The sequence below is a fragment of the Dasypus novemcinctus genome, chromosome 4, assembly GCF_030445035.2.
Source record: "Dasypus novemcinctus isolate mDasNov1 chromosome 4, mDasNov1.1.hap2, whole genome shotgun sequence".
In the NCBI taxonomy this organism is placed as follows: Eukaryota; Metazoa; Chordata; class Mammalia; order Cingulata; family Dasypodidae; genus Dasypus; species Dasypus novemcinctus.
Genome location: NC_080676.1, coordinates 38,680,701 through 38,694,321, shown reverse-complemented (window position 1 = coordinate 38,694,321; position 13,621 = coordinate 38,680,701). Strand labels below are relative to the sequence as shown.

Here is a 13,621-nt window from a genome sequence, read left to right as displayed (position 1 = left end):
GGAGTTGGGTAATGTTCTTTCTGTTTCGATTTTTTGGAATAGTTTCAGCAGGATTGGTGTCATTTCTTTCTGGAATGTTTTGTAGAATTCACCTGTGAAGCCATCTGGCCCTGGGCTCTTCTTAGTTGGGAGGTTTTTAATAACTGATTCTATCTCTCTGCTTGTGATTGGTTTGTTAAGATCATCAATTTCTTCTTTTGTCAATATGGGCTGCTTATGTGTTTCTAGGAATTTGTCCATTTCCTCTAAATTGTCATTTTTGTTGGAATATAGTTTTTCAAAGTATCCTCTTATGATAGTCTTTATTTCTGTGGGTTCAGTGGTGATATTGCCTTTCTCATTTCTTATTTTGTGTATTTGCATCTTCTCTCTTTTTTTCTTTGTTAGTCTCGCTAAAGGTTTGTCAATTTTGTTGATCTTCTCAAAAAACCAGCTCTTGGTCTTGTTTATCTTTTCAAGTGCTTTCTTATTTTCTATTTCATTTAGTTCTGCTCTTATCTTTGTTATTTCCTTCCTTCTGCTTCCTGTTGGGTTACTTTGTTGTTGTTTTTCTAATTCCTTCAAATGTGCAGTTAGTTCTTCAATTTTTGCTCTTTCTTCTTTTTTGATATATGAATTTATGGCTATAAACTTCCCTCTCAGTACTGCTTTTGCTACATCCCATAAATTTTGGTATGTTGTGTTATCATTATCATTTGATTCAAGGTAGTCTTTGATTTCTTTTGAGATTTCCTCTTTGACCCACTGTTTTTCTAAGAGTGTGCTGTTTAATTTCCAAATCGTGGTGTGAAATCTGGGCTTCTGTCCCTTGCAAATTTCCAGCTTGACTTCACTGTGGTCAGAGATATTGTTTTGTATCATTTTGATCTTTCTGAATTCATTCAGCCTTTCTTTGTGGCCTAGCATATGATCTATCTTGGAGAATGATCCATGTGCGCTTGAGAAAAATGTATATCCTGCTGTGTTTGGATGTAGCGATCTATATATGTCTATTAGATCCAGCTCCTCTAATATACTGTTCAGATGTTTTGTTTCTTTAGTGATTCTCTTTTGAGATGTTCTGTGCAGAGTTGATAGTGGTATATTAAAATCCCCCACTATAATTGTAGATGTATCTATTGTTTCACTTAGTTTTTCCAGCGTTTGCCTCACTTATTTAGAGGCACCCTTGTTAGGGGCATAAATATTTATGATTTTTCGATCTTCTTGGCAGATTTTCCCTTTCACTAAAATGTAGTATCCTTCTTTGTCTCTCACAATTGTTTCACATTTAAAGTCTATTTTGTCTGATATTAATATAGCTACTCCTGCCTTTTTTTGGTTATTGTTAGCTTGTATGATTGTTTTCCAGCCATTCACTTTCAATCTCCATGCGTCTCTGGGTCTAAGATGTGTCTCTTGTAGACAGCATATGGATGGGTCATATTTCCCATCTGTGAGTTTAATCCATTGACATTCAGTGTTATTACTTTCAAGGAATTATTTGTATTAGCCATATTTTGATTGGATTTGTGTTTGTCATATTTTGTTTCTATTTTTTTTGTTGTTGTTGCTCTTATACTCTCTTCCAACTCTGCCTTTCCTGTTTTTTCCTTTCTTCCTGCAGAACTCCCTTTAGAATTTCTTGAAGGGGAGGTTTCTTGTTGGTATACTCTTTCAGTTTCTGTTTGTCTGCGAATATTTTGAACTCTCCATCATGTTTGAATGCTAGTTTAGCTGGATAGAGTATTCTTGGTTGGAAATTTTTTTCCTTTAGTACCTTGACTATATCATACCACTGCCTTCTTGCCTCCAAGGTTTCAGATGAGAAATCAGCACTTAATCTAATTGAGCTTCCCTTGTATGTGATGGTTTTCTTTTCTCTTGCTGCTTTTAGGATTTTCTCTTTGTCTTGAGCATTGGATAATTAGACAAGTATATGTCTTGGGGTGGGCCTGTTGGGGTTTATGACTAGTGGAGTGCGCTGTGCTTCTTGGATATGTACATCTGTCTCTTTCAGTAGATTTGGGAAGTTTTCAGCCATTATTTCCTGCAACACTCCTTCTGACCCCTTTCCCTTCTCTTCACCTTCTGGAATGCCTATAATACGTATATTTGAGCATTTTGCATTTTCATTCAGGTCCCTAAGTCCTAACTGGATTTTTTCTATCTTCTTATTGACCCCTTCTACTATCTGTTTGATTTCTGATGTACTGTCTTCCACATCACTAATTCTCTGCTCTGTCTCTTCTAGTCTGCTGATATTTGCTGCAAGTGAATTTTTGATTTCTTGAACTGTGGTGTTCATTCCCATCATATCTGTTATGTTTTTGCGTATGTCTGCAATTTCCCCTCCAAGTGATGTCTTCATGTTGTTAACCTCTTTCATTACTTCGTCAAATTTGTCGGTGATAAATGTTCTGAGATCTTTCATTGCTTGTGCAAAGTTTTGCTCCCCTTCTTGATTTTTGGTTTGTTGATTGGATTCAGCCATGTTTTCCTGATTACTGGTTTGGTTTGTAGATTTTTGTTGCTTTCTGGTCATCTCTTTATCTTGACGGATTTAATCAGTTCCTTAGCTTCTTTGTCTACTCTTGGAGGTTAATTAGCTGTTATTTTTGCATAGGTGTTATATCTTCTCTTTGTCACTTTTTTCTTCTTATTGTAATTTCTTGTTGTTGGTTAAGTTCACTTTAAAGGAAAGTATTAGTGTTGGGGAAAGGCAATTGTGTAAGCAAGGGAAAAGTGTAAGGTAGTATTGGTGATATATGTTAACAAAGCAAGAATATGAGCTCTGGGAGGATGGAGGTTAGATTCATGTAAATCGTGTAGAGTTATAGCAGTAGGTAGAGTACCTATTATGAGGTAGATGTTTGAATATGGGAGGAATATGGTATGAGCTAAAAAGCTATTGTTTTCGTGAGAGAGGGAAAGAGAAAAGAAAGGTAATAGTTTCATGAGTGGATAACAGACAGAAAACAAAAGAAAGGTATTAGAAATTAAGACTTAGACCCTTCGTGGATCGAAGAAAGGGAGGTGGGAGGTGGAATATAGGAGAGACGGTAGATGGTGGTGGATATCAAGATGTAGGGGAAAGAGGATAGTGTAGGTAGCCTAAATCAGTTCACACAGAAATGAGGCAGTGGAGGATGAGAAAACCCAGCAAATGTGAGGTGTTTCCTGCCGCACCTATTGTATAATTGAGTTAAAATAAACTAAGTAGAATATGAGGGACAAGAGGGAGAGAGACAACAGAAACAAAGAAAAAAAAAGTGGGGAGGAAGGGACGAGAGGAAGAAAGGAAAAGGGGTGGGCAAAGGGTGGGGAACAGGTAGGGGAAAGAAAAAAAAAAAGACAGATATACATGAACCAGAATTAAAGCACCCACTACACAGCACCTACCACAAAAAAAAAAAAAACCTTAAATAATTCATTAAAAAAAGACTTTGGGGGATACGCTGTGAGAGAAGACTAGGGGATAATGCAGTGTTAGCAATCAGGAAATTGAAAAAAGTAAAGAATAAGTTAAAATGAAAATAAAAACAAAACAAAATGAAACGATAAAGAAAAAACGCCAACGTTGAAGGCTAGGGCATTTAAGGACCTCAGATGGACCTCAGTGCGTGATGGATTCAGGGATGGAAAGTCTGAGATATTGAGGACTCAAGAGGTGTGAGTCTCTGAGGTGTGGGCCACCAGAGTTTAGGGAATTCAGACCTGGCAACCTCCAATCTGGTCAACAGGAAGCCTGGGAGCCCCGCAGTGTAACACAGCCCTCAGGGATCCCCACAGCTGGGTGCCAGCCATATGGGGGAAGTCAGATCTGCAAACTCTATATTATGACTGAACCCTGCAATTCACTTACTTAGCTGGGCTCATTAGTATGGGTATATCTCACTTCAGCTTTTGGACAGCTCCCGTCCTGTGATTCCAAACCACTGCCACTAGAGGGCGCCTCTACACCGCAGCCACTTTACTAGTACAGATCCGAAGCCCGGCCGGCCTGTGATGCCGAAAACAGATTCCAAAACCGGAATTCCCAAGCTTCGCAAAATATTCCCTAATCGGCTTCCAGACGTGTCCCCCTCCCTTGCCGCAGCCTAAAACAGCTTTCCAATTACGTCTCTTTATTGCCTACAGCCTATTTGGGTTGGAGATCGGCTGCCGGGCTTTTGGGGGTGGGGCTTCAGGCGGAAGCGCTATTGTTTGTATTCGCAATCAAAAGTTTCTCCCGCTTCACAACAAAACACCATCTATCTTTCCAAATCGATCTGCAAAGGCGACCCGTCGCATCAACCCGCCAACAGCTCGCACAGAACTCGCGAACTCCTTAGTACCTCAGAGCCATCTAAAAGCGGAGCTGCCGGGCAGGACCGTGGTTCCCCCCACCCCCAATAGGGAGGAGCCCGTGTGTGGGTCTCACCTGCAGGCAATAGAACCCAAATTATATCTACTAGACCAATCCTCTCCGTTACCTTTCCACCCAATCGATGTCCAGGCACTTCTGCCCTGCAAAAATCCCGAAAAAGCCCCACCTTGGAGAACCTGCAGCCGCGCCCAGCCGTCTCTTCCCGGGACAGACCGCAAAGGCAAGTTCACTCAGTGACCATCTTGCCTCCTCCTCCCATATTTGTCCTTTTGTGTATCGCCTATTTTATTCAACATGGCGTCTTCAAGGTTCACCAGTGTTGTTGCATGTATCAGTATTTCATTGCTTTTTAGGACTGAAAAGGACTGAAAAATAGTCTGTTACATATATCACATTTTATTGATTCATTCATTGGTTGATGAACACTTCGGTTGCTTCCATCTTTTGGCAATTGTGAACAAATGTTGCTATGAACATTGGTGTGCAAATGCTGTTTGAGTTTTTGCTTTCAATTCTTTTAGGTATACACCTAGTAGTGAGAATGGTCATATGATAGTTCTATACTTACCTTTTTTAGGAACCACTAAACTGTCTTTCACATTGACTGTACCATTTTATATTGCTACCAGCAATGAGTGAGTGCTCCTAGTTCTCCACATTATCTCCGGCTCTTGTAGTATTCCATTTTTTAAATAGCAGTAATTCTAGTGGGTGTGAAATGATTTCTCATTGTGGTTTTGATTTGCATTTCCCTAGTATCTAGTGATGTTGAGCAACTTTTCATATGCTTTTTAGCCATTTGCATATCCTTTTTGGTAAAATGTCTATTAAAATCTTTCACCCATTTATTAATTGGGCTATTTGTCTTTTTATTGTTGAGTTGTGGGATTTTTAAAATGTATTCTGGATATTAAAACCTTATTGTATATGTATATGTGGTTTCCAAATATTTTCTCCCTTTGAGTGGTGTTTTAGTTTGATAAAATTTGCTGGGCGCAATATACCAGAAATTCTCTAAATAAACAAACAAATAAATAAATAAATACTAGCAGTTCTGAGACTGTAAAAATGTCCAAATCAAAGCATCATCAGAGATGCTGTCTCAAGGAATGTTGGCTGCTGGCAATCCTGTACTCCTGCCATGTGGCAAGCTACCATGAAGGCTCTGCTGTCTCTGCTCTCTGCCTTCTCCTCCAGGCTTACTTTCTCCCCAAGTTAAGTTGTGGGCATTTGGGCACATGGCAGTGTCCACTCATCTCTCCTCTGGGCCTTGTTACTTCAGCTTCAGCCTGCTCTGTCTGTGTCTTTGCTCTCTCCTAGGTCTGTCAATATCTGGAGGCTTCTCTCTGTCACTGCAGCTTTCTTTCTTGTGTGTCTGAAGATGTCTTTACTCCATTTATATAGGACTCCAGTAAGAGGGTTAAGATCCACTCTAGGCTATGCCCTACTGGAACAATCTAATCAAATGGCCCATAACTGATTTAATCTAATCAAAGGTTCATTACAGTATCAACTTAAGAACATAATTTCCTGAGCTCCACATAACAAACTCAAACCAACACAAGTAGGTTGTCGTTTCACTTTCCTGACAAAGTCCTTTGAAGCACAAATTTTTTATTTTGATGAGGTCCTATTAAATTTTGTTTTTGTTGTGTTGCTTGTGCTTTGGATGTAAAATCTAAGAAATCATTGCCTAACTTAAGGTCCTGTAGATATTTCCTACATTTTCTTTCAAGAATTTGATAGTTTTAACTCTTATACTTAGGTTATTAATCGATTTTGCATTGATCCCTGTACATGGTCTGAGGTAGGATTCTGCCTTCTTTTTTTGCAAATGGAGATCCAGTTTTCTCAGCACCATTTGTTGAAAAGTCTATTCTTTCCCAATTGAATGGTTTTTACCACCTTGTCAAAAATCAGCCTGCCATAAATATGAGGCTTAATTTCTCAGCTCTCAATTCTATTCCATTGTTCTTTATGTCTGTCCTTGTGCAAGTACCATGCTATTTGGATTACTGGAGCTTTGTAATAAGTTTTAAGAATTGGAATTGTGAGTCCTCTGACTTCATTCTTCTTTTTCAAGATGTCTTTACTTCTATATGAACTTGATGATTGACTTTTCCTTTTCTACAAAAAAGGTTGTTGGAATTTTGATTGAGATTGCAATGAATCTATAAATTGTTCTGGGTAGTATTGACATCTTAATGATATTTAGTTTTCCAATCCATGAACACTGAATATTCTTCCATCTATCTAGGTCTTCTTTAATTTCTCTTAGCAGTGTTTTGTAGTTTTCTGTGTACAAGTCCTTTATGTCTTTGGTTAGATTGATTCCTAGATCATTATACTTTTAACATTATTAATAAGGCAATTTTAATTGTCACTCTTTCAGCAGTGGATCCTAATAGTGGAAAGTTATAATCTTGTAAAAATATTGTGGAGGTTAGTTGTGGGCAGCTTTAAATATAGGATATGACATCTATTTTTAGCTATAAAGTCATAATTTCTAGTCAGGTTTAGGAGGGAAGTACAGCATTGTTACAGAAGTTGCATTTAGTTGAAGAGCATTTCTAAAGTTTTTATGAAAGATTTTTAATGAAATATTTACAAGTTATTCCACTTAAGAGGTGATTGTAGTTGTAAATGGAAGTTCTAAATAGTATGTGTAATTACTAAATTATATGAAATAATTGATTGCAACAAGTAAGTTCTTTGGACAGAAAGACAATTTACGTCACTGGAAACTATTTTAGTCATGTGTCTACTATTTTTCATGGTCTATTTTATATAGAAAATATGTTTCTAATGGAAATAGATTGATAATCTGATAAAGCTGTATTCAATCTGGGTAATGGTATATATACTTTAATTTTAAATGAGAGCAATAGGTGAAATAAGTCTTAAAGAATTTTCATTATACAGAAAATTCATTCCAGGGTGTTTCACAACCCTGGCTACACGTTATAATCACTTGGAAAACTTGGTGATTATACCAGGTGCCTGAATCCTATTACCAGAGAGTCTAATTTAATTGGTTTGGGCTCAAGCCCATATACTGTCAATTTTAAAGAGCTCCTTCAAATGGTTCTGTTGTGCAGCCAGGTTGAAAACCAATGAGCTAAACCAAGTGCTTTATTTAAAACAGACATAATGAGGTGAGTGACTAATATAGTCTTGCTCATTTTGTTGTTTTCCAGCGGCAGGTGTCCCAGCTTACACATTTTCTGTGCTCCTACTGATGCTGTGCTTTCATCTGGCAGATTTCCCTGTGCCCTCTCCTCATCACTAGGCAGGTTGGAAGGAGAGTTGAAATGCAGAACTTAGTTTTCCTCTGCATTAGTTCTCATGAATTGCTGTTGTAAAATTTGAGTGGAATAAGGGATGGGGGAGTAGAAATCGAACCAGAGGCTGAATTAAAAATTTGCAACCATTTCAAGATTTCATTGCAAAATAAAATCTTGCCTTCCTTCATTAGTCTAGCTCATTAAATTTGAGTATATGAGTAAATTCTGATTACCATTTATGCATTAAGCAGAATAAGAATATTCTAACACTAAGATATCAGTAAGGAAATTTTGATAAATTAATGTTTATTGATAAAGGTTTACAACATAAAACTTTTAAGTTTATGAACAGTTTATTTATTTAAATTCATTTATTTACCTTTTATAAATGTGTGTTTTCAACAGCAGGAACGTCAAGTACAGATTTTGACATTACTGGTTCTGATGTTTGTTCTTCTGCCATTGAAAAAATAGAGGAAAGCAGCTGTCATGAAAGAAATTTGAAAGAGAAAAGTATAGATAAAGAAAGTAATAAAAAGTCTGATGATTTCTGCACATCACTTAAAGATTCTTTGCCAAGTATAGATTTAGAAGAACCTTCCATTGAGGAGAAAGTATTCCAAGATGTCAAAGAATCCCTGGAATTTAATAATCTATATGAGAAGTCAAACTTAGAAGATGCTAAAACTACAGAGTCATTCTCGGTAAATCTCTACTATGTTTAGCATTAAACTTCTATAAGAAATTTCATAAGAAAATTTCATATTGACAAAATGCATGTTAAATGTTACTTTCTATTGAAGCTAAAACCTTCTATTGAAGCTAAAACCCATTATCTATGTATTGTATCTAAAACCTTATATTATCATGTGGTAGCTCAAGAGTGACCCCTATGGGAAAAAATAGTAATGACTTAGAGGATAAATTTTAATATGGTTAGTGCCATTTTAACAAATTTTTTAAAATGGCAAAATAATACTTTAAGGCCAAGGCCCACTACCTAAAACACAGTAAAACAAATCCTCTTTCTAATATTTTATTATGAAATAATAATTTTAAAGAGTCATTCATTAAAATAAAATATGTACAGCTGAACCAGCAAGATGGCTGCGGAGTAAGGAGCTCCTAGAGTCAGCTCCTTCTACAGGGAAGTTAGTAAACACCTAGAGCTGTCTGGACCTAACTGAGGCACCTGCTCTAGGAGACCAGAAGAGCATTCTGCCACATCCTGAAGGAATGGAAGGAGGAGACTGCCCGTCTGCAGAGAAGACTCATTAAGTAGAGTGCTTCACACCATGGAGGCCAGTGCCTATCCTCTACTGGAGACACACGCTAACTCAGGAGCTGTTCCATGGCTACAATTGAAAGCTCCACTTCCCCAAAATGGGGGAGGAAGAGACAGTTGGGCACCAACTTCATCTATTAATGAGTAAATTCAGCGGGCTAAAGTATAATCCTGTTAACAGCTAAAGTTGGAGCCTGTCCAAGCCAGAAAGAGGCTTGGGGCTGCTATCTTAACTCCGCACCTGGCATGACGGGAAACGGAGAGGACTGAAAATCACAGTGCTGGTGGGAACCGGCTTCTTTCCATCCAGATCAGATTGCCGCAGCTACAACTCTGGTAGGGAGGAAGCTGGGGGGAACTGCGCCAGCCTGTCTGGGAAATTATGGGTCAACCTGTGGAGACTGGTGATTGTCATACTTTGGCGGCACAAGCCGCCCCAGGAGCTATTCTGTGGTTGGAATCAGAAGCTCCATTTCGCAGAAACGGGAGGAGGACACGTTGGCCACCGATTTCAGCTACTGACTGGTTGATTTGGCTGACTGTAATATATAACCCTAAGAACAGCTGAAGTTTGAACTTGCACAAGTCAGAGAGAGGCCAATAGCCACCATTTTGACTCTACCCCCAGCCTGAGGGGAAACCAGGCTGACCAGAAATCACAGTGATAGTAGGAACTGGCTTCTTTCACCCAGATCAACATGCAGCCCCAGCCTAGGCATCAACCCCACCTCTGGCAGAAAGGAGGTTGGTGGGCCATGCAGCAGCCTATCCAGGTAAATGCAGATACGTTTGCCTGGCACAGACTGATAAATTGGAAGTCTACTGGGGCAACTGCAGTCATCTTGGACCCGCACTTCATAGATTGCTGCCCACACTTAGAGCTCCATCCCCACCAGGCAGGGGAGAAAGAGACACGAAGCTTCATCAGTCTCTCTGGGCAACTAGAGTCTAGGCCTGCATAACTTGGATTACTCCACACAACTGTTACTCTCCCTACCCCTGGCAAAGGAGAAAATTGGGAGAAGCTTCATCATCCCTGGGGCAATGAGGGCAGCTTGAGCCTTCACAGCTTATAGCACCAACTACATCCTTTGTTCCTACTGCACAACCAGCAAGAGAGAAATGGCAGGAAGCCCTACACTAAAGAAAAAAATTGCACCTAGAATAAATACTCTAGTAAGTCAGGTGCCCAGACACCAACAATAAATTACAATCCACACCAAGAAACAGGAAGATATGGCCCAGATAAAAGAACAAGATAAGCCTCCAGATGACATAAAGGAGTTGAGACAGCAATCATGGATGTTCAAACAAATATTCTAAATAAATTCAGTGAGATGGCTAAAGAGATTAAGAATATTAAGAAGACACTGGATGAACACAAAGAAGGATTTGAAAGCATACATAGAAAAATAGCAGTTCTTGTGGGAATGAAGGCACAATAAATGAAATTAAAAAAACATTGAAATCATATAATAGCAGATTTGAAGAGGGAGAAGAAAGGATCAGTGAGCTTGAAGAAATGGCCCCTGAAAGTGAACATACAAAAGAACAGATGAAGAAAAGAATGGAAAAATTTGGCAAGGTTTCAATGACAGCAAAAGGCATGCAAACATATGTGTCATGGGTGTCCCAGAAGAGAAGGGAAAAGGGGCAGAAGGAATATCTGAAGAAATAATGGCAGAAAATTTCACAACTCTATTGAAGGACATAGATATCCATTTTTAATAAGCACATTGTACTCCCATCCAAAAAAATCTGAATAGACCAACTCCGAGACACATACTAATCAGAATGTCAAATGCCAAAAACAAAGAGAGAATTTTGAGGATAGCAAGAAAAAAGCAATGCATAACATATAAGGGATATCCAATAAGATTAAGTGCTTATTTCTCACCAGAAACCATGAATGCAAGAAGACAGTGGTGTGATATATTTAAGATATTATAAGAGAAAAATTTCCAGCCAAGAATCTTACATCTAGCAAGATTGTCTTTCAAAAATGAGGGTTAGTTTAGAATATTCACAGATAAACAGAAACTGAGAGAATTTCTAACCAAGAGACCAGATTTTCAGGAAATTCTAAAGGGTATGCTAGAGCCTGAAAAGAAAAGAAAGGAGAGAGTGGCCTAAAAGAGAGTCTAGAAATAAAGATTATATCAATAAAAGTAACTAAAAGTGTCAAAAGAGTGGTGAAAATAAAATATGACAGGTAAAAATCAGGAATAAACTTTATCAATTATGTAAAGCACTTGTATTCAGAAAACTTGCAACTCATTGTTAAAAGAAATTTTAAAAAGGCCTAAATAACCAGAAGAGTGTTCCATGCTCATGGATGGGAAGATTAAGTATCATTAAGATGTCATTTCTACTCAAATTGATATACAGATTAAATGCAATCCCAATAAAAAGTCCACCAGCATTTTTTAAAATTGAAAATATGATTATCAAATATATTTGGAAGAGTAAGTGGTCCTGAATAGTCAGAAAAATCTTAAAAAGGAAAAGCAAGCTCTCCTCTCTAGACTTTAAATTATATTATCTTGCTATAGTGGTAAAAACAGCTGGTACTGGTTAAAGACAGACACATAGACCAATGGAACTAAATTGATGGTTCAGAAACAGACCTTCACATCTGTGGTCAAGAGATTTTTGACTACCCTGTCAAACCCACCTAGCTGGGGCAGAACAGTCCATTCAACAAATGGTACTAAAAGAACTGGGTATCAATAGCCAAAAGAAGGAAGGAGGACCCCTATCTCACACCTTATCCAATAATTAACTCAAAGTGGATCAAAAACCAAAAAATAAAAGCAATAACCATAAAGCCTCTAGAAGAAATTGTAGAAAAATAGCTTAACGACCTGGTGGTAGGTGGTGGATTCTTAAAGGAGATTAAGAGGAGGACTGCGATGGACTACTGATGTTTAATGTATGTAGCAGTTTTAGTTAGCTTTACTGTAAAAGTGTGAAAATGTGTAGAGTGAACAGTAAATAGCGAGTAACAGCTAGTTTATAAATGGGGATGTGGATGTAAATGGTAGTCTAGGTATGTAAATGCCAATGAACAGAATGCTAGAGAATATTCTAGGAACTGATGGCACAGTAAACCAATAGGTGGATGAAAATTGTGGTTGATGGTACAGTTGCAAGACTGTCCTTTGTTAGCTAGAGCAAATGTACATTGCTATTGCAGGGTGGTGAGAAAATAGAGAAGCATGGGAAAGATAAAACTGGATTGAGCAATGGACTGTGGTTAGCAGTAACAATATAATATTCTTGCATCAATGCCAAAGATGTACTGTGTTGGTAATGGGGCAGTTTGGAAAATGTTGGCCAAATGTTCACTATGGACATAGTAACAATCAGATGATATTATATTATTTATAACCAATGTTCCACCACAGTGTGGTGTGTTGTTAGAGGACTGTTGTTTAGGAATTCTGCACATTTGCATGATTGTTTTATAAGTTTACACCTTCTGTCATAAAAAAATATATATTTAAAAAATAATAATAGGATGGATTGGGGAAAAATTATACCAAATGTAAGATAAGGACTATAATTAGTAGTAAGATTTTGACAATATTCTTTCATAATTTGTAACAAACATCTCATGACAATGCAGTGTTGGTGGAGGGTTGACGTATGGGACCCCTTTGTGATGTTTTGCATATTTGCTTTGTAAGTTCACAACTTTTTACACACTTCCTGTTTATATATGTTCATATACAAATGATATAAAGATAGTAATAATAGCGGGGGTTGGGGAAAACACTTTGGTTAGTAGTAATATTTTGACAATGATTTTTAATCATTAGTTAAAAAGGTCTAACAACAATGCAAGGTGTTAGTGGTAGGGTGAGGTGTGAGAGTCCTGTATGATGTTATGTATGTTTTCTAAGTTCACAACTATTATCATACACTTATTGTTTGTGTATGTTTATGTATTAATGATAAACTTTCAATAAATTAAAAAAAATTTTTTAAAATATGTTCAGATATGTAGAAAGAACCAGTTTCTGTGGCTTAATTTAAGTCTGAGGGAAGCATGTAATTCTCGGGAAGATGGCTAATAAAAAATAGGGGATGTGTTTTTTGTTTCTTCTTAGAGGAAAAAGAAAGGTAAAGAGGATGATTATTACATTATTGCAAAATTTATAAACTGTTTTTGAATCTCTCTTTTGTATACTAGAAATCTTTACTAACTGTTATTAATAATAAATTCTTGGGAAATTGGGCAGATTAACAAATATTTTGTCACTCCTTCAAAGGCATTTGAAATAATCCCCAAGGTGCCTTAAATGAAGGGGGAGCCAAAAAAGCAGAAAAAATACTTGAGCTGTTGATACTTTTGCCTGGTGTATTGGATTTCTGTGCCCACTTTGTGACAAGTCTTTCGCTTAGATGGGGTGAGAAATTGGAACTGAGACTTCTGCAAAAACCCTAGATCCCTAAACATCTGCTCAGTCACCAAAAGAATACACTGGGAGAAATGCCCATGGGCACAAGAGAAAAGGAGACTGATTTTAATTCATGATCTGGAGGGGGTAAATAAAATATCTTATCTGAAAAATGTAAATGTTTAGCTTTTAGCATAGGTTTGGATTTTGAATATACCTTCTTTGCCTAGAATCTACAAGTTTAGAAATTCACATTAATGTTAATCCATGTCTATTGATAGTTTAATGTATCTCAATGCCT

At 37.5% G+C, this 13,621-nt stretch overlaps 1 protein-coding gene across 5 annotated transcripts in view; it reads left to right on the top strand.

The window, feature by feature from the left end:
• The window catches only part of ZBBX (zinc finger B-box domain containing), a 173,611-nt gene that overhangs the window by 125,031 nt on the left and 34,959 nt on the right, over positions 1-13,621 (top strand). For all 5 annotated transcript variants that reach the window (XM_058295228.1, XM_058295229.1, XM_058295232.1 and 2 more), the window contains one exon: positions 8,038-8,336. In XM_058295228.1, coding sequence (XP_058151211.1) covers positions 8,038-8,336 — 299 coding nt within the window. The remainder of the gene's footprint in view (positions 1-8,037; positions 8,337-13,621) is intronic.